The sequence below is a fragment of the Malaclemys terrapin genome, chromosome 3 (genome assembly GCF_027887155.1).
Source record: "Malaclemys terrapin pileata isolate rMalTer1 chromosome 3, rMalTer1.hap1, whole genome shotgun sequence".
Lineage (NCBI taxonomy): Eukaryota > Metazoa > Chordata > Testudines > Emydidae > Malaclemys > Malaclemys terrapin.
In genome coordinates, this window is record NC_071507.1 from 173,074,053 (window position 1) to 173,095,510 (window position 21,458).

Below are 21,458 nucleotides of genomic sequence, written 5' to 3' on the forward strand. Positions count from 1 at the left end.
CTCTGAATTATTACAGAGAATTCTTTCCCAGGTGCCTGCCTTGTTGATCCAGCCTACATGCTCAGGGTCTAACTGATTGCCATATTTAGGGTCAGGAAGGATTTTTCCCGTGGGTCAGATTGACAAAGACCCTGGTAGTTTTTTGCCTTCCTCTGCAGGATGGTGCATGGGTCACTTGCAGGTTTAAACTAGCATAAATGGTGAATTCTCTATAACTTGAAGTCTTTAAATCATGATTTGAGGACTTCAGTAGCTCAGCCACAGGTTATGGGTGGGTGAGGTTCTGTGGCCTGCAATGTGCAGGAGTTCAGACTAGATAATCATGATGGTCCCTTCTGACCTTAAAGTCTATAAGTCTATGAATGTATTTATCTAGAAATATATTCATAACTAGTGCTTGAAAATGCTGCCTACATTCAATGCCAAGTGTTACAATTATGAAAAACTTGTTTTTTTTTGCATTTCCTGACAAAGTTTTTGTTTATTCCATTTTTGTTGGTGCATGTCATTAAAAAATAAATAAATAAACAAACTTACATTATGGGGTCAATAAACACCGGAAAGCACTTAAGTCCATCTCTATGTAGTATTGCACTTAAGCCTTTGCTTAATTGTCAGCATGTGATTGTGTCCCATTGACTTCAATGGGATTTAAGCACATGCTTAAAGTGAAGTACATGATCAAATGCTGTCATTAATGGATTTATTTTTCCTGAACTGGGGCCTTAATACAGTCCATATAGTAATATTATGAAGCTGTTACAAGTCTTTTCCACTCGCAGTTAAAGTGTATGTTAAACTAGTAGAAATCAGTGTTTACTGTAGTCAAACCACCCAGCACTGAGAACTCCCGTGACCATACCAGCTAAGAAAGGATGAGCCTAGACAGTCCTTGGACAAGAGACCTCCAAGGAAAATCCAATTCATATGAAAGAGGTACTAGTAAATCAATAAAAAGCAACGCTCTGCCAATTGCAGATTGAACCGTCAGGGGGTACTGTGCTGCGAGATGGTGAGGGCTTTTATTTCTTTATTTTTAAGATGTGACCAAACTGATGTCCAGATGAGCTTTGGTCCTTTAATTTCTCATGAAACTACTTGAAATAATAGGAACAACAACCTTAGCATTCTGGCCACATTCTACTTTGGGCAATTATATTGTGCGGACCTAAATTCCCCCTACCTTTTAAATTGGATGTGGTATAATTAGCTTGCCCCATACCCTAAACTTTGATAGATCATGAAAAAAATGGCCCTTAATGCAGCATTTTGGTCTTAAACTTCACAGAGAAGTAGGAGGAAACTGCTTGATTTTAAAAGAATTATCAGGTTTTCAGATCAGCAAAGTGAAAATTTTCCTGATTGCTTCTTAAACCCCATTTTAGAGTACAAATGAAGGAAGGGGCTGTATGCTACAGAGTAAGGCCTTGTCTACACTACGAGAGTAGTTCGATTTTACTTAAATCGAATTTTTGGAATCGATATTGCAAAGTCGAACGTGTGTGTCCACACTAAGGACAGTAATTCGACTTTGTGAGTCCACACTAACGGGGAAAGCGTCGACATTGGAAGTGGTGCACTGTGGTCAGCTATCCCACAGTTCCCGGAGTCCCCGCTGCCCATTGGAATTCTGGGTGGAGCCGCAAATGCCTTCTGGGTAAAAAAAAAGGTGTCCAGGGTGCTTTTGGGTAACTGTCGTCATCCGTCCATCACTCCCGCCCTCCCTCCCTGAAAGCGCCGGCGGGAAATCAGTTCGCGCACTTTTCTAGTCAGTGACAGCGCGGACGCCACAGCACTGCGAGCATGGAGCCTGCTGCAACCATCACTGCAGTTGTGGCCGCTCTCAACGCCTCGCAACTTATCATACACCTTTCCCTGAGGCAGATGCAGAAAAGTCAGGCGAGGAGGCTACGTCAACGCGGTGATGGCCTGAAGTCTGAGAGTAGCACAGACCTCTCAGAAAGCAGGGGACCCAGCGCCGAGAACATCACGGTGGCAATGGGTCATGTTGATGCCGTCGAAAGGAGATTCTGGGCACGGGAAACAAGCACTGAGTGGTGGGACCGCATAGTGCTGCAGGTCTGGGATGAATCCCAGTGGCTGCGAAACTTTCGCATGCGGAAGGGAACTTTCCTGGAACTTTGTGAGTTGCTGTCCCCTGCCCTGAAGCGCAATGACACCCGGATGCGAGCAGCCCTGACTGTCCAGAAGCGAGTGGCCATAGCCCTGTGGAAGCTTGCAACGCCAGACAGCTACCGGTCAGTCGCGAACCAGTTTGGGGTGGGCAAATCTACCGTGGGGGTTGTTGTGATGCAAGTAGCCAAGGCAATCGTTGATGTACTGCTGCCAAAGGTAGTGACCCTGGGAAACGTGGAGGCGATCATAGATGGCTTCGCAGCGATGGGATTCCCAAACTGCGGTGGGGCCATAGATGGAACTCACATCCCTATCCTGGCACCGGAACACCAGGCCAGCCAGTACATTAACAGAAAGGGCTACTTTTCCATGGTGCTGCAAGCACTGGTGGACCACAGGGGACGTTTTACCAACATCTACGTGGGATGGCCGGGCAAGGTTCATGATGCTCGTGTTTTCAGGAACTCTGGTCTGTTTAGACGGCTGCAGCAAGGTATTTACTTCCCGGACCACAAAATAACTCTTGGGGATGTGGAGATGCCTATAGTCATCCTCGGGGACCCAGCCTACCCGCTAATGCCCTGGCTCATGAAGCCCTATACTGGCGCCCTGGACACTGAAAAAGAACTCTTCAACTACCGGCTGAGCAAGTGCAGAATGGTGGTGGAGTGTGCTTTTGGCCGTCTCAAGGGGAGATGGAGAAGCTTACTGACTCGCTGTGATCTCAGCGAAACCAATATCCCCATTGTTATTGCAGCTTGCTGTGTGCTCCACAATCTCTGTGAGAGCAAGGGGGAGACCTTTATGGCGGGGTGGGAGGTTGAGGAAAATAGCCTGGCTGCTGATTACTCACAGCCAGACAGCCGGGCGATTAGAAGAGACCAGCGGGAAGCGCTGTGCATCCGGGAGGCTTTGAAAGCAAAGTTCCTGAGTGAGCAGGGTAACCTGTGACTTTAAAGTTTGTGTATTGAGAAGCTAAACCTGCCCCCATTTCTTTGCCCAGTTAATGTTGACTATCCTATCCAGTTACATACCCCCTTCACCCCACTTCCAACACACATTTCAAAATAAAAATAGTTCTACTTTGTTAAAGCACACCGTTTTCTTTAATACTGTATTCGCGGGAATTTTTTAAAACTGGGACGCAGACTGTGGTGCGGAGCGGGTGTACTGTAGTGGCGCGAATGCAGCTTCTAAACTCAAGGATTGACAGGCTCCGCTGCGGTGGGATGGTTGTTTCAACGGAGCCTGTCACCCCTCCTGATAGGGACTGTGTGTATGGGGGGGTCTATGTGACTTTGTGGCAGGGGGAGGACGGTTACAGATCCCCTGCTGTGTGGCTCTGTGATCCTGCCTAAGGACCGCCGCTTAAGATCTGTAACTGCCCTCCCCTGCCACAAAGTCACAGAGCAACCCACCCCCCACCACATAACATGAAAACAACCTCCCAGACTAACCAGGGTAACTAGTCACTGCATCACTGCACTATGTATGTGCCCTGCTGCTGTGCCTGCCCCCGACTATATACCCTGCCAAAGGTGACTGTCCTGTCGAATTACCAACCCCCTATCCCCCCCTCCTGCAAAAGAACATGATGGAAACAGTAGTTAACAGAAACGTATTTTTTATTATCAACCAAACATGGAACTGGGAAAGTGAAACTTGGACGGGGGCTTGTGTCAGGCGGGAAGGAAAGAACTTGTCAAATTTTGGGGAATGAGAGCCTTCTGCTGCTCGAGCTCTCTGCAGGGGTGGAGTGAGAGTTAGCAGGGACTCTGCCGCCTCTCCTTCTGTGCACTTTGGGTGAGGGGAGTATGGGACTTGGTGGCGGGGGAGGGCGGTTAGAGATGGACTGCAGCGGGGCTCTGTCCTCCTGCCTCCGTTCCTGCAGAACATCCACAAGGCGCCGGAGCGTGTCCGTTTGCTCCCTCATTAGTCCAAGCAGGGTTTGAGTCGCCTGCTGGTCTTCCTGACGCCACCTCTCCTCCCGATCCATGTTGGCTTGGTGCATTCGGGTCAAGTTCTCCCGCCACTGGGTCTGCTGTGCTGCCTGGGCTCTGGAGCAGGCTATAAGCTCCGAGAACATGTCCTCCCGTGTCCTCTTCTTCTTATGCCTAATCCGCGCTAGCCTCTGGGAGTGTGATGACAGGCTAGGTTGTGAGACAGTCGCAGATGGGGCTGTGGGAATGGGAAAAAGGGAGTGAATTCCTCAGAAAGATAAATGTAGTTGTGAACAAAGAACATAGTCTTTCTCTGTTAACAAGACCATGCACAGCACCTATCACATGCGCACTCAGCACAAGGTCGAATTCTCGGCCTTCGCATTCAGTGCCTGGGGTCTTGCACAGCACATTTGAGAACCGTGTCAGGACAACGGAATTTCTGTTGCAGGCAGACATGGTAAGCCGTAGACTTGTGGCAGCTTAAAACTTTAATATTAGCAATGGCCTCATTTCACATTGAAATCAATGTCAGTCCCTGCTGCCAGCAATTCGGCAAGCAGGAAGTCTGCTCCTGTCCCACACCCTCGCGGCTGTCCCCGGGAACGATCCCTTTCGGCTGCCCCTCTCCCGCCTCCACCGCGTGGCTGCAAACCAGCGGTTACAGTTCTGTAAAGGAACGGCAAAGCAGTCCCAACACTAACATTCCCCTACCTCATTCAAAGCAGGTCATCATGAGCGACATCACCCTCATGAGGATCTCTGACAGCGAGAAAGAGAGAATGCTCCGGGAAAGCCTGCAAAGACCAGGGCCGTATGCCGCCATGCTGTGCAGAGCAATGATTCCAGAGTACTTGATAGTCTCGTGGCGTGGCAACGTGTCCTACTACGGAGGACCCAATAAGGCCGCTCTCCCCAAGAACCTAATGCAGCGGATTTCCAATTACCTCCAGGAGAGCTTCCTCGAGATGTCACAGGAGGATTTCTGCTCCATCCCCGGACATATAGACCGCATTTTACTGTAGCTGCTGTAGCAGTGACTAACCAGTAGAGCGGCTTGGGCAGGACAATCATGCAAAACCGGACATTGCTAGATTTTTTTTCAATAGTTGCACTGCCCATGACTGAACCGTTAAGCTAATCAAACTAATCATGAGAAACCCATTTTTTAAATTGTTAATATTCCTGTTCTGTTACAAATAAATGTTTAGATTTTTACAACACTTACTGGCTGATCCTTCCCCAGATTCTGTGTCCGGGGTAACGGCTGGGGAGGGTTGGTAGGGGATCTCTGTAAGGGTGATGAAGAGATCCTGGCTGTCGGGGAAATCAGCGTTGTGAGCGCTGTCGACTGCCTCGTCCTCCTCATCTCCTTCCTCATCTTCCCCGTCCGCTAACATGTCCGAGGATCCAGCCGTGGACACTATCCCATCCTCAGAGTCCACGGTCACTGGTGGGGTAGTGGTGGCGGCCGCACCGAGGATGGAATGCAGTGCCTCGTAGAAACGGGATGTCTGGGGATGGGATCCAGAGCGTCCGTTTGCCTCTTTGGTCTTCTGGTAGCCTTGTCTCAGCTCCTTGATTTTCACGCGGCACTGCGTTACATCCCGGCTGTATCCTCTCTCTGCCATGTCTTTAGAGATCTTCTCGTAGATCTTTGCATTCCGTCTTTTGGATCGCAGCTCGGAAAGCACGGACTCATCGCCCCACACAGCGATGAGATCCAAGACTTCCCGATCAGTCCATGCTGGGGCCCTCTTTCTATTCTGAGATTGCACGGCCATCACTGCTGGAGAGCTCTGCATCGTTGCCAGTGCTGCTGAGCTCGCCACGATGTCCAGACAGGAAATGAGATTCAAACTGGCCAGACAGGAAAAGGAATTCAAATTCAAATTTTCCCGGGGCTTTTCCTGTGTGGCAGTTCAGAGCATCCGAGCTCGTACTGCTGTCCAGAGCGTCAACAGAGTGGTGCACTGTGGGATAGCTCCCGGAGCTATTAGCGTCGATTTCCATCCACATCTAGCGTAATTCGACATGGCCATGTCGAATTTAGCGCTACTCCCCTCGTCGGGGAGGAGTACAGAAGTCGAATTAAAGAGACCTCTATGTCGAACTAAATACCTTTGCGGTGTGGACGGGTGCAGGGTTAATTCGATGTAACGGCGCTAACTTCGACATAAACGCCTAGTGTAGACCAGGCCTAAGATAAAAGACAACACAATGCCAAGAACAGAAAGGAGACAATGAAGACCAGAGAGGGGAAAAGGAAGGAGGGGAGACTTTGGCTGTAAAGTGAAGTATCAAGCCAAAAGAAAGGGGTCTAGTTACTGAATCATCAACACGTGAAGCACCTGCATGCTCTTTGTCTGGCTCCTACTCATAAGTTAAGGATAACACTGCTTAAGCTTGAGAGATCTGGCAAGATCACAACTTGCGATAGTTGGAAGAACAGTAACCATGGATTTCAATCAGTACATCATATGACCATCTCACTAAAGAACATCTATTTCCTGTGGAGTTCATAAATGCCTCTTTTATTATTAAAACCCACACTGTAAAGTTATGTGAGGATTAATAAGAAATCTTCTCTTTGAATAAAATGCTGGTTTAATTTTCAGTCATTAAGAGCAACCTCCTTCATTGACAAATGGCTTTTCCTGTGCCAGATACCTGCATTTGTGCTGTCCCCAGTTCTAGTTATTAGCATAATTTGTTGCAATTGACTTAAATCCCATTTCCCCATGAGCTTCATTGGTTGGTATATTCTGGGAAGGCATCAAATGCTTGTCTTTTTCAATCAAATTTCTGTGTATGAATTAAAATTTTGGTGGCTCTGATCCCTCCTAATTAGAAAGATGTGGGAAGTCACAGAGAGAAACACGAGGTATTCATGCTGAAAAGAACTAGCCCTGCCACTGTTTACTCACGCATGGGGTTAATCCTGCCATCACCAATTTGGCAGACACATGGCTGCCCCAAAGGAACGGATATTGGGGGGAAAAATGAATATTGTGGATACCTCATTTCCATTAAGTCTGTCACTAATGGTTTGCTGACTTGCCTACCAACTTCAAGTGTAAGCAGAAGGAGCAGCTCCGACAAAAGTAGTAAAATGAGTACGATTTTCTGTTTTTCCTCATTTCAAAGGGATTTCCCACATAATAAGCAATGTGAAGATAGGCCTTTTAAACAGAAAGAATAATTTTTAATTAAAACACACTGAAGACAGATTTGGTTAGGGAAGAAAGCATTTATTTTCTATTTAATGTCTCAGTGCCTTTATAAGAACAAAATTAGAAAACTCTTTCGCTAGAAAAGCTTCTTTCACTCCATAAAGAAATATTAATATTCTCCCCTACTTGACAAAAGGCTTTTGGTACTGGTACAGTGGTTAAATTTATAGTACTATCTATATTCTTACAGTTTACTTCACATTTTTCAGATTGCTAACCAAATGCATGCTTAGGAGAAAATTACAATGGATTATACAGAGTGATAAATATCCTATCTATCTTCTAACACAGCAGGTCTGCTCTCTGTACATACTTAAAGTGATCTCTGTTCACTTTTTTGACAAAGCTAAGTTTTTATTGCACTGCATACATGTTAGCGCTACAGAGCTAACACTACTCTAGTCTAGCACATGAATGCTTGGGAATTATTATCAGTGTTCTAATTCTGGAACATTGATTACTTATGATACATAAGCCAGAAAACACTCACCTTGCTAACAGATCACAGGCATACTATGCAGAACTTAAAAACGGAGAAGATTTGAAATCGAGAGCATTAGTCCACGCCAAGTTACTTCAGCCAGTGTTTTTTTGTTGTTGCTCTCTCCCTGTCATCTGCTGCTCCTACTCCACTCCTCCCTCCCCCCACCCAGGGTTTCACCATTCTTCACCAACTTAAAACCAACAAGATATTTTGCTCAGTTTTCTAAAACACTTACTCTTGCAAAAGAAACAGAGTAAGTTGTTGGATCCAAAACTCATTGCCTATTTCAAGAAAATTTACTCAAGCCTTTCCATAAGATAAGTTGTGTTATAATAGTTAAAGAAGCAACACGAAAAAAGAAAGAGCTAACATTACAAACAGTATGCCCTGGCAACTTAGGCTATATCTACACTAGCATTTTTGTCGGTCAGAGGTGTGAAAAAACACCCCCTGACTGACAAAAATTACACCCACAGAAGTGCTGGTATGGACAGCACTATGTTGGCAGGAGACACTCTCCCGCCACTCATTGGGGGTGGTTTTATTATGTTCATGGGACAGCTCTTTCACGTCAGCATAGAGTGGCTACATGGGAGACTTTACTGCAGCACAGCTGCAACGGTACAGCTGTGCCATTGTAAGGTATCTAGTGTAGACGTAGCCTAAGTCTCGCTTAGGACTCTCTTTTTACTATTGGTTATACAACAAAGTGCTTGGTGATAAACTACCTTAATGGGTGATTTATACACCCTTTTACAAAGTAGTATGGATTTAGCCATATGACATCCCTTAGTGCAAGGAACAGCACCTCACTACTCATCTTTCCAGATCATTAAAAGTATTTATTTACAGTTGTTTTCTCTCTCTTTCCTGCCCCATCTTTCATAAATTCAGAACATACTAATTTTAAAAGTTTTTCCCGCTAAATATTCAAGAGACCCAAAAACAGCTGGCATTTTTTAAATTGCTGCTTCCCTCTAGTTACTTTTATATCTGCTAATACTTAGTTCCAACATTTCAGTTAATTGCCTGGGAACTAATCGAAGTAGTAACTCCTCCCTTATCCATCTGCAATCAAAGATAGCTTTAACTGCCATTCTGACAACATCATCGTTTTTCAAATGTTTTCAGTAGCTGTCTTCTGCCTCTTGAATCAAATTCAAACTTTTCTGTACTCATCTTTAAGGTCTTGCACAGCTCAGCTTCCACTTACTTCTCTTTTCACTTCTCCCTTGTTACTTCATGTACCTAACTGGCACATTTAACTATCTTTCCCTTACCTCCCTCATCCTCATTTCATCATGCAATTTTTCCAGGTGGACTCACTGGCACATCTATAATTCCCTTTCTGATCCAGTTGTCCTCCCTTTCCTGAAGGCCTATAAGTCCTAGTCTCACCTCAATGCCAGCTAAGCAGAAACAAGTTTTAGGAAACCCTCACAATGCATATATTACTAACCAAAGTAATCACAGAGTCCTATTGTTGCTTTCCCCTTTCCCTTCGCATCTCCTTCTCCCACAGCATGTTGTCCAACTTCTCTTGACATGCAATATTTTAACTCCAATTGTAAGTTCCTCACGATATTATCATCTATTTCTCTAAAATGCCACACACAATATCACTATATAAATAAACAACAATTAAATACAGGACCTCTTCTTGCAAACCCTTAATCTTGCAAGTTATCCCACTGAAATCTATGAAACAACTTACAGGCTCAAAAGAGAAGTTGAGAAAACTCTTTAAAAGTGAATTCAGCTTTCAAAGCCAAGAGGTGGCAAGCATAATTTTATCAACAATTTCCTGAGATGAAGAAGTCTCGGTTTCCGAGCAGACTGCTTTATTTCTTAGAGTAGAAGCCCTCCCTCTGTTACTAACTCTTGGTGTGCATAACAATAACTGTATTCTAATTTCTATAAGCATAAATAGACTAAGTTGTCAGATTTTTTCTTACATGCTTGATACATAAAAAGTGCAACTAGAAAAGGGGAAACTTATAAAACTGTAGAAGTTATAGGTGGAAAAGACCTAGGCTGTTTATGCCTCAAGCTAGCAAAGCACATTACAGGGCTACACAAGTTTAAATATAAACACATGCTTACATGTTTTTTCTGAAGTAGGGTTCATATCCATTTCCCTGCTCATTCAAATGTCTGCTATATCCAAAGTAAGAATTTTGCTAACTCCAAGATACATTGAAGCTTAGCAGCAGTACAGATTTGTGTAAACTGCAGATGAATAGCAGTTGGTGGTATTCAAATACTGACAATACGCATGGCAAGAAGAGCTCCAAATTTCTTTGTCCACAGATGTCATGGTTAGTTTTGTCAGGATATAACTAGAAAAACATTCCAAAAGTCTTTGAGCAGAGGACACATGAAGCTCAGAGACAGGTAAGGAAAACTTAGAATTTGTGTCATCACACATTAGGCATTCTTTTTTGGTCTTGTGGCACCTTTGAGACTAACAGAAGTATTGGGAGCATAAGCTTTTGTGGGTAAGAACCTCACTCCAATACACTCCCAATACTTCTGTTAGTCTCAAAGGTGCCACAGGACCCTCTGTTGCTTTTTACAGATTCAGACTAACACGGCTACCCCTCTGATACTTGATTTTTTGGTCTTGGCTCAGAAGAAAATACACACTACAGTGGGTGTACTATATGGTGTGTGTATGTATGTGTTTGTTCCAAAAACGAATTCTGCATTTCTTTACCTCATTTCATTTTTGAAAATCTATGTGCCAGTGTCCTTGTCACTTCTTGTTAAAACAAAGTCATTAAAAGAAAGAATGGTAAGTGAAATAAAATGAATACCTAGCATCTTGGCAGTGAAAATAATTCCCTTCTCCCTTCGCACCCCACAGTATTTCTAGTACACACTGTATTAGAAATAGAAATAATATCAGAGGCAATATTCTAACTATAAGGCCTTTGCCAGGCAATAGGAAATGAACACAGGAAAATCAGCTGTAGAGAAAAGAAGCTGAGATGCAGGATACAGTGGGAACCATGAAAGGAGAAAGCATAGGTAAGAAAAGGACAGTGTGAAAAACAGGAGAGTTGGGTAATAGAAGAGTAATGTTACAAGCACATTTTAAATTTAAATTTTTCTCTTTCCTTTTCTTTTCCTTATAAAATGCAGATAAAGATATTCGATAATTGCAATCTTCTTTCTAATCTTCATTCCAACCATTCATTTCAAAACTTGACTTAAAAAAAAAACTTTTAAAATCTGCTATCACCTCAAATGTGCAATTTCAAGAGCTGTCATGATTCAGTTAACGACTCCCTTCCCTCGCTCCCCCCCAAAGTAACTTGGACGGAGTGCCAGACTGCTCAGAGAGGGTGTAATCACATTGCCTCTGATAGCTAGACTACAAAGCATATAAGCCCTTTAGTTAAAACAGTAGGAGATTGTGTTTTTGAATGAAACATTGACCAGGTAGTGCAGGCAGCCACAGCCAGCAATCTGAATGACTAACATGACATTTATGTAGCCAAAGAATCAGCCTCCTTAATGTAAGTAACCCATTTGACTGTAAAGTTTCTCGTGCATTTTCATGATGATTTTTAAATACTTTGTTTTTCTTCAAATGAAGGAAGAATGTTCTTGTCGTTAAAGGTAAATTCTAATCCCAGTTCTTCCACGACTATTTGGGGTAAGTCACTTAGTTTTACAAAATACCTAAAATACAGATATTGAATTAAACAACAAAACAGATTTTTAAACATCTAAGTAGACACTTGTCAACACATTGCTCTCTGCTTGGTAGTTAGCCTACATGTGGATGAAATTAACAAACCCACAACTTCACTGCACACTACTGCCTTGTGTTTCAGAATAAAATCTTAAAAGTAATATTTTGAATGATGCAGCAGAGTCCCCTATACACCAGGTCTTTGTGTATACTTGTTTCAGTGGAGTTCTCAGGACTGGATACTACTCTATCTTGACCCAATTCTGGTTGGTCTCTGGTCAATCTAGAGAGGTGTTCAATTAATAAAGGTAATTTAACATTGTAAAATTATTCGGGATACCTTTGGGTAGTCTCTTACAAGGAAGGAGGTCTTGAAATACAGTACTATTTATTAGTTTTAATCCTTACTAAACTAATTATAAGTGATTCTGAATTTAAAGCACCAACACAAATTACCAAAGCCACACCCAAACCCCGACTGCACCCACACCAGCTGGCCCTCCAGACCTTGCCTTCAGGCCCTTGTCCCGCAACCTCAGTTGGCTGAACACCATCCAGCCAATCTGCCTCTGAAACACACCCAGGAAACAATCGGTATGCACTCATGCTTCACACCATCCATATCTTTGCCCTGGTGTTCCGCCCCGATGCCAAGTGGCAGGACCTGCTGACACCTAAGGATGGCTAGGCTGTACTTCACTCTGGTTCTACAGCCCTCCTGGGATACTAGCTGGTGGCATCTTCACGAAATCATGAGCACAGGCGTGTACCTGGCATGGTTCAAGAACTCCTCTGACATCTGTCCTTTCTGTGGCCAGAGGGAGACCCTGGCATACTTCTATGTAAAGTACATCAGAATGCAGACCCTCTTCTGGCTTCTCTAGAACCGCTTACGGAAATTCTGGCTGCACTGTCTTCCACGCCTCCTTATCCTAGGACACCCCATCCACGGGCCCACAAAGTCACAAGACCTCATAATCAACCTCCTCCTAGTGCTGGCCAAGTCAGCCATCCATCACAGTAGGAGAAGGAAGCTGAACGGGGCGGGGGTGCTCTGTGACTGTGTGGCCTAATTCCGGTCCCTTATCTGCTCAAATCTCTAGGCAGAGTTCCTCTGAAGAGCATCCACTGACTCCTAAGACTCCTTTGAGGAGCAGTGGGAGCTGTCTGGTGTTCTCTGCTTGGTGTGTCCCCGTCCCACTCCGATCCCTCATTACGTCACTCCTGATCCTGTTTTATTCATTTGTTGTCCACTTGATGCCAGTGGTTCCTCATTCTTAATTGAGGGGGAAGGCCTTTTGTTTTGGGTAGGCCTACGCCTGCCCACCCTAGGTGCTTCAAACAGTACCCACACCAACTCTGAAAAAGTCTGAATCCAAACTTGGCAGGTTTACTACCCAGGCACTTCCTTAAAAAATAACTGGGCAGACACACAGATTAAGGACACAACTCTGGAACCAATGCACACCCTAGTGAGCACCTAATCACTCAAGTAGTCTCACTGGGTTTCCAGTGAGAGGGCTCCACAATATGGCCTAGAGAAAAATAAACTAAACAAACCAAAAATAATAGGTTGGGTTTATAAACAACAAATCATGTTGAAAACTTGATCGTTTTTTATTGAATTGCAAAATTAATAGATATATAAAAAGAATTAGTCAAGCAATTTTTATAGGGCCTCACAAAATGTTAACTTGAAGTTTAAATTATATTTGTCTTAGATATAAGGCCTGTTACATGGCTTGAAAGCTAGACAAAGGATTGCAAAGAAAAGGATAACACACTCCCCAAGACAGCAGCAGTAGAACTTCAGAGAGTTAGTGTGATTTGGGAAGGGCATAGAGGTGAGACTAACCCACTCTGGGTCCTCTGAGTGGAGGAAGCCAGCAGTAAGTGAGATCTGCTGATGGCAATTCTCCAACTTTACCTTTTGCCCTTCACCTCTGTGCAGCACAGGAGCTTTTTAAACCTGTCTTACAAAAAAGTCTAAAAAAAAGAGGAGAATTTGAGGAAATAGGGTTGAATCAAAGTGCTATTTCCTTTGATGCAATTTCAATAGACTCCCACAAGAAAGTCATAGAGCAACACCTGACACAGCATAAGTGTGTTATGTTGCAATGTCCAGTTCAATGTATGTAAATATGATGCAACATCTCTCAATTCCCATGTCTCATCCTCTCCCTCCTCATTCACCCTTTTCTGGGTGGTATCTTCAAAGTTTCTTGGTGGTGGTAGTGCAAGGGGTCTGTACACTCTGAGATCATGGTCCTTCGTTCAATGCTCTGGCTGACACACACACACACACACACTATTAGCCAGTGCAGAGAGTTCTCCTGCAATTAGTACTCTGCTTGCTGGTGTAGGAGTGGAAAATGGCCCAGAAGTCATAGCAGATGCCAAATCATGCTGTTATGCCCTATGGTTGAGTGTCAACATTCTGTTGCCTTGCACAGAAACATGCTATATAGATACTTACACGGGTAGGTGCTCATGAATATACGGTGAGCAAATTTCACACTCTCAATCAAATAATGAAAACACGCTGATAACACACTGCAATATTCCAGACCTCATTATAAATTTTTAGTTGACAAAAAAAGAATAAAGAGGAACTATGTAACATAATCAAATCTCCCCCCAGTAAACAATAAATTACTTATATTTATACCAAATAGAGCAAAATGCGGCCAGAAAAACAAAGATAAAATGTGATATCAAAATTATGTTCTGGACAAAGGCTAAAATGTTAAGTAGAGCACCTGTTTGTGTGCAAAGGTCTTGTATGAAAGGGGGGAAGACACAACAAAACAGTACACAGGCTTTTACAAGATGTGTTTTTTGCAAGGACTATAATACATGTTTTTAATCTATGAAACATCTGGGACCAAAAAATCAATTTGTACCATTTTTTAAGATAGAATAGTTTTAAAGTTTGTAATCCAGTTTCTATAATATAAATCTGCACAAAACTAACAGCACAGGGCTTTAGGCTTTTTCTGGGAATATAAAATATGCAGAATCCTACCAGGCCATATTGCCATGGGCTGTGTTGTCAAGGTGACAGAGTAGCTCCAGGGTTTGAGTGTTGCTTGATGAATCATCAGGGGATTCATGACTGCCTGATTCCAATTCCTTCGGCATCCTCCAAACAGCCGCACATGTCATGACTTTACTGTCTGAAGCTAAGCAACAGAGGATAATGTCAACAGATCATTGTACAGGAGACATACTGTATACATGCATCAACATCTATGCAAATCTTTAAGCAATGCACATCTGCTGTTTGAAATATTTAAAATATCATATTAAGCTGAATTCAAAGAACATACAACACAGATAAAGGCACAGACCTCAAGTCAGCAATCAGTTCACCGCAGAACTCACAATTAGCATACATTTAACCCACTTTTCCATGGTTTAAAGCCAAAATTCAGTTCTGATGAAAAGAGATTTTCCAAGCCCCATTCCCCATATGTTCCTTTCAATTAATGTTAGAAATGAAAATGACTCCTTCTCAAGTGTATAGTTTGCACCTTAACAGTAATAGTTTAGCCACAATTTTAAAATTTCTTCATGTGGATTTGCTGGGTTATCCCCAGTTTGCATGTATGGCACTAAGTCACATCCTTTGCTGTGAAAGACTGTTTAGCAAAAAGAGTTCTCCTCTAAACATATATGCATTCAAATTCGTCCCTTTAATTCCAGCTGTGTAAACAGTGTTTCCAAAAAAGACAAATACAAGATTTATTTTTATTTTTAAAAAAGCAGCAACAGCTCTTTAAACCCCTTTATGTTTAAATTTGCCTTTTAAAAAAATGATGATGTAGCAAAATATAGGTGTAGCTATGAAAGCAGCCTATCAGCACTATAGGGGAAAGAATTTTGCGCGGCCCATCTTCATTACCCTGCACCGTGTGTAGCAATTTGCATTAGTGCAAAGTGGGTGTAAGCATTACTAGATCAGAATGGCAATAATTTGCGACCACTTTGCACTGGTGCAAATTGCTATGCAACAGAGAACCTGGTTCAAGGTCAACAAGGGAATAGCACAGGGGTAGGCAAACCTTTTGGCCCAAGCCACATCTGGGAATAGAAATTGTATGGCGGGCCATGAATGCTCACAAAATTGGGCCTGGGGTGTGGAAGGGGGTGAGGGCTCTGGTTGGGGTTGCGGGCTCCAGGGTGGGGCCAGAAATGAGGAGTTCAGGGTGCGGGAGGGGGCTCCAAGCTGGGGCAGAGGAGTTTGGAGGGCGGGAAAGGGATCAGGGTTGGGGCAGGGGGTTGGGGCTCCGGAGGGGGCCAGGGGTGCAGGCTCCGGGCTGCACTTAACTCAAGCGACTCCTGGAAGCAGCGGCCATGTCCCCCTTCTGGCTCCTAAGCGGAACTGCGGCCCGGAGGCTCTGCACGCTGCCCCGTCTGCAGGCGCTGCCTCTGTAGCTCCCATTGGCCGCAGTTCCCGGCCAATGGGTGCTGCAGGTGGGGGCAGTGTGCAGAGCAGGAGCCAGAGCAGGGCCATACTGCTGTTTCCGGGAGCGGCCCCAGACCCTGCTCCCCAGCTGGGGCACCTGAGCGGGGTAAGTCCCAGATCCCACTCCCCAGTGGGAGCTCTAGAGACGGATGAAAATGGCTGGTGGGCCAGATCCGGCCCGTGGGCTGTAGTTTGCCCACCCCTGGAACAGCAGATCAGTACAAGATACTGCTGCACACAAAAATCCTACCATTAATGGCAATAGTAAGGAGACCACTAATAGTAGGGGTTTGGGTTGGGGGGCAGTTTGGGGAAGATTGAATCCCTATTAAAATGGTCTATGTGAAAATCCAATGGGTAAGTAATGGTTACTTTAAAAAAAACATTTTCTTTTGAAGAGTCGCTTTGTATTAGGGACTGAGAGACGAAGGACTTCCCTTTCTGAATACATATGAGTGGTTCTAGTCTGGAGCTATGAACTGAGGTGATTCTGCTGACTTTGAGAATTGAGGGAAAGGAAACAGGAGCAACTGTACTACAAAACAGTATATTGGACTAAGATGTCAGCAACATGGATACAGAAACCAAACAAGTCCATATTACAAAGCAGTTTGAAGCAAATATATAAATAAGGCATACGAACTACTTCCCCAAGGACAGAAAGAGGGTAAGCATTTAATCCAAAATAATTAATAAGAAATAATAAGAAATCTTAGTTATCCATGAGAAACAGGAAAAGTAACTAGATAAAAATTGGATGAAATTAGGAAAGACCAATGGAAGAAGATGATAATCACATCAAAGGAGGAGGGCTGAAGGGGAGGCTTAATTTACTGTGCAGATTTCAGAACTTGTTATCTGGCAAATGTATACACTAGAATTTGTACATGAATTTGGTCGAAGAGGCGATTTGGAATCACGACGGTGTTGGACAATCCCCTTTCGTCTGTTGCTATGCAAACAGACCTGTACTAATTGTAGTGCATGCTGAGTGATTGATCAATATTTAAAACTCACCTAATACTATACCAAATTTGCCACTTCAATTCAATGTCATTACTGAACAACAACAAAAAAAGCAACTCTATATTGCTATTTTTCCTTACCAAATGGTAAAGCAGTGCACCTAACACACTAAGCACCTCCACTATCAGCTATGAGAAAGCATATTGTTAAAGAAAAAAGCAAGCACCTGGAGGCTGTCCCACTACCACCGAGAGATGCACAGAGAACCATGAAAGGTGTAAGCTGCTCAGAAGAGGCCATGGTACATAGACTTTCCAGAGTCTTAGCTAGGGTTAAGATCCATAGTGCCTGTGGGGAGAAAATGGCAAGTGATTTTCAGCTAGATTCTTTTGGGAGGAATTTGGGAAAGTGGTGAGTTTGGTATAGTCTTTGGTAGAAGTGTTGTTGTTGTTGGTTTGTTTTTGTTTTGTTTTTCTGGCAAACTACCTATGACTAAGTTTGTCTAAAGGTAAAGATCATGATAAACTCCTTCTGCCCCCCATCATAGGGTGGGGCAGACCCAGCACATCACCACTTTTTGCTTTAACAAATTTAAACCCTCTTTAACATCACTTAATTTCTTTGTCTGAGTCTACTAGATGATCCACTATTATTATGTATATTATAGTAGTGTAACCCACACACTTTCTGGGTGTGGTGTTCTAGCCCATCTAGTAGCACCAAGACCACTTAGAGAGAATTAAATGAGTTTGCTCTAGAGCCCTAGTTAACAGCCAGTTGGCTTTTAGCTCATGCGGTATAGGCTCATGCACTAAGCTCCAGCAGTCCCAAGTTCGATCCTGCTTGCTGACGACTGGGATCTGTCAGCATTACCGTAGCACCCAAGTGTGCTAGGTACTAAACATACACACAGAAAGGCTCGTCTCTGCCTGAAGAGCTTATAGTCTAAAAAACAGACATTTTGCTGCAATCATCTCCAGACTGCAATGGCTATAAGCAGAAAAGAGTCTACCCTAAATGAGCTGGTTAACTGAGACAGTGCCCATATGCACCTTCATGCTATCTATTATTTACTGAAAAACATGGTGAAGAACAACTGCACTCTGATAATTTCCTGTTCCATGAAACCCAAAGTAGAGATGCTGGCTGTGGAACAGAGGAGTTCAGCAGAGATGGTGATCCAAATTTGAACCCTCTGAAGTTAACCCATACTCTGAACAGGTGAGCAAGACTCAGCAGCCAAGCATCTAAGAAAGAGAATTCTCCTTACCACCTCAATACACCCTCATTTGGTGCCGTATTTCCAGCTGCAGCCAAACCCTGATGCTTTAGAAGATAGCAAAAACAAAACAAAACAAAAACAACACAAACAAAAAAACCCAGAATACACCTGGCCAATTGTGCAAAGGGAAAAATTCCTTCAAGAGCCCTGCAGACAATCAACTTATGCCCTGAAGCATAAGATTTTATTATATGATTTTATTTGATTCATCTCAGCAAAGAAAGTATTTTAAGCTCCGCAAAAGATATCTGGGATCTTAATTTTAACCTCTGAGTATTTCTGCAATGTTGAGTCTAGGGAAGTTAGTGTAACTTGTCAGTTGGAGCCCCACTTAAGCTAGTCTCATGAGTTTGGGATTTCATCAAGACAATGCAAAAGCCAGCACATCACACAGATGCTTGGAAGAGTAAAGGAAAATAATTGCTAATAGCAAAGAAAGCCACCTAAAGACTGGAGGAAGAATTTGAAGCAAGGCAAAGTTATCAAAAAATTTTACCTGCGGTCACCAATAAAAAAAACCACTTAAATTTCAAGTGTGCGCAGTAACTGGGCAGAGATTCTATCTAACTATAGTAACTATAAATGCTGTCAAGACCAAGCTGGAAATGTGCCTCACTACTGTATGCACAGGAGACTCCATTGGGTGGTGAAAGCATAAAGATATATCATACTTCCACATCTTGCAGACTTAGCTATGCCATTCCTTGGAGCCCAGTATACAGTGTCCCTTCTGAGAAGCTGTTTATCTACTTTGATATGATGTATATCAGATTCCATTTGTTCTCCCAAAATGCAAGAGAGGCTTATCTTTTTGAAATGTAATTTGACCAGAATAGATTTACTGTATTAATGGCTGTTATTTTGTAGTACTTACTTGAAGCAGCAATTTTTTTTAACTATTCGATTTTCATCTTAAACTGTTCTAAGCTTTCTACATTAGTGCATATCTTTATAATCCAATGTTAGCATGAAAACTATCAAACACTTACAAGGGGTCCCTCTAGCTGAGAAGTCATTTGTCCCAGTTCACTATGGGTACATCTACACAACCTGTTGCAGCAACCCTCACAGCCCATGACAGACTTGGGCTAGTGAAGCTTGAGCTAGCACTCTAAACATGGCTGTGGAGACAGTGCTTTGAAGTTATGGCTCAGGGTGGATCTCAGGCGCTGGAGCCCGAGCCCAGCAAGCCCAAGTCTGCAGATTAGGGCTAGGAGGCTCGCTGCCACCAGCTGTGTAGATGTACCTAAAGGAGGAAGTAGTTCAGCTATTTAGCTGTCTCTGGTCCAAATTTACAGAAACTGAAATGAGAAACTTCTATCGATTATTTATCAAGATTTAAAATGACCTATTGTGATTACTCCCTCTTCCCCGCTCTATCATGGAATAAAGCATCAATCTCACTGTAATGACAGTATTTCCTAAAATTTAATATTTACTAAAAATGGTCTCCCCAATGCTAAGGAGATGGAAGAATCTGAATTTAAAGGATGGCAACTCTTCACTTTGTAAGGCTAATGCTTTTGTATGCACCTAACAGATACCAAAAGGTCTAAAGCAGAAGGGTGGCTCAGATTTTCATGTGTAAAATGATATAACACTGCACACCAGCTTCACTTCATTTGGAAGTGGCTAGGGAATGAAATCCAGTACGCATCAAAGAGGGGGAGTCTTCTTGGGACTATACAACTGGCTTACATAGTAGATGCACAAAATCCCCAAGCATATCATCTTAAAAGACTTTATTCATAGCTGGAATTAGAAATGCTCATGGAAACTGATGGGCCAATGTCAAGCTCTCATACTATGGTCTATTCTCAAGAATAGTATGTTCCTTGCAAGCCTTACCAGTTCTATTTTTAAATTTTGAAGGTATGTTGAAATTAGATGTTTCGCTGATTTCACTGGTGCAGAACTTAATTCAGAGCACCTTTCATCTTCCCTTACACTCATTTTAATGTACTTATATACAGCTAACAATTCATTCCCAGAGGTGTGAAACCAAAATGGAATTCTCATGGCCAAACACTGACGTCATTTTAGGTATGCCTAGTCTAAACCCAGGTTAAATTTCCCTTTTATATAAGGTATTTAAAAACAGATACTTTTCTCTCTGGTAAAAGAGCCAGGAAGGCCTGGAATAGATTGTAAAGTGTCAACCCGTTATTACAGATGGAGTAAAGTTCTATTGTGGGTCATAACTCCTGAAATCAAATAATCAGCAGCTACAGATCTACAGGAGACTCAGTATAAAATAGCTCCATCTACATATGAACAAGGCTCCCACGGCTACGTTCTCAATGGATATACAACAAGGGGATCACTAACTGTACAGTACTTGCAGAACTGGCCATACATCCATACGTTTCACGCCCAGATTACTGTGGAAGTCTCTCATTACTTTAATAATTTTAAATTTTCCATTCTTACTACTATTGAACAGTATCACTTTAGCCCTTGAATTTGTCTTACACCTACATGCAAATAGAAATGTATATTTCATTATGAAAGATGCCAACCTATGGCGTTCCCTTTGGAGATCTCTGCTACAATCTTAACTCTCCCCAGTTGTGACATGCAAATAGCTTTTTACCACCTTCTCACATACTATCTTTCAGATACAATATCAAACATTTTTTCCTGTAACTTTATACTCATCATGTTACACCAGGGGTCGGCAACGTTCGGCACGCGGCTCGCCAGGGTAAGCACCCTGGCGGGCCGGGCCAGTTTTATTTACCTGCTGACGCGGCAGGTTCGGCTGATCGCGGCCCCCACTGTCCACGGTTTGCCGTCCCGGGCCAATGGGGGCGGCGAGAAGCCGCGGCCAGCACATCGCTCGCCCGCGTCGCTTCTCGCCGCCCCCATTGGCCCGGGACGGCGAACCGCGGCCAGTGTGGGCCGCGATCGGCCGAACCTGCCGCGTCAGCAGATAAATAAAACTGGCCCGGCCCGCCAGGGTGCTTAGCCTGGCGAGCCGCGTGCCGAACGTTGCCGACCCCTGTGTTACACAGTTAAATAATAATTTCTAAGATATTTGACTTAAACCAGAAAATCTTTCTTTCTAAAACTATGTAATTTAATTTTCAATATTTTTATTTTTAGAAAAGTACAAAACAAAAAGTGGACATTTAAATGAATACAGGAGTTATTACTGGTATTAGATAAAAAATACAAACATACAAGGCTATTGCATTGGACCTTTAAGGTTCTTTCTTTTAAGCCACTTAATCATCAGCCACACAGCCA

The 21,458-nt window shown here is 43.3% G+C and overlaps 1 protein-coding gene across 1 annotated transcript in view; it reads right to left on the reverse strand.

The window, feature by feature from the left end:
- EIPR1 (EARP complex and GARP complex interacting protein 1) overlaps positions 1 to 21,458 on the reverse strand; it is a 174,400-nt gene that overhangs the window by 77,706 nt on the left and 75,236 nt on the right. The window contains exon 4 of the mRNA XM_054022778.1: positions 14,519 to 14,675. Coding sequence (XP_053878753.1) covers positions 14,519 to 14,675 — 157 coding nt within the window. The remainder of the gene's footprint in view (positions 1 to 14,518; positions 14,676 to 21,458) is intronic.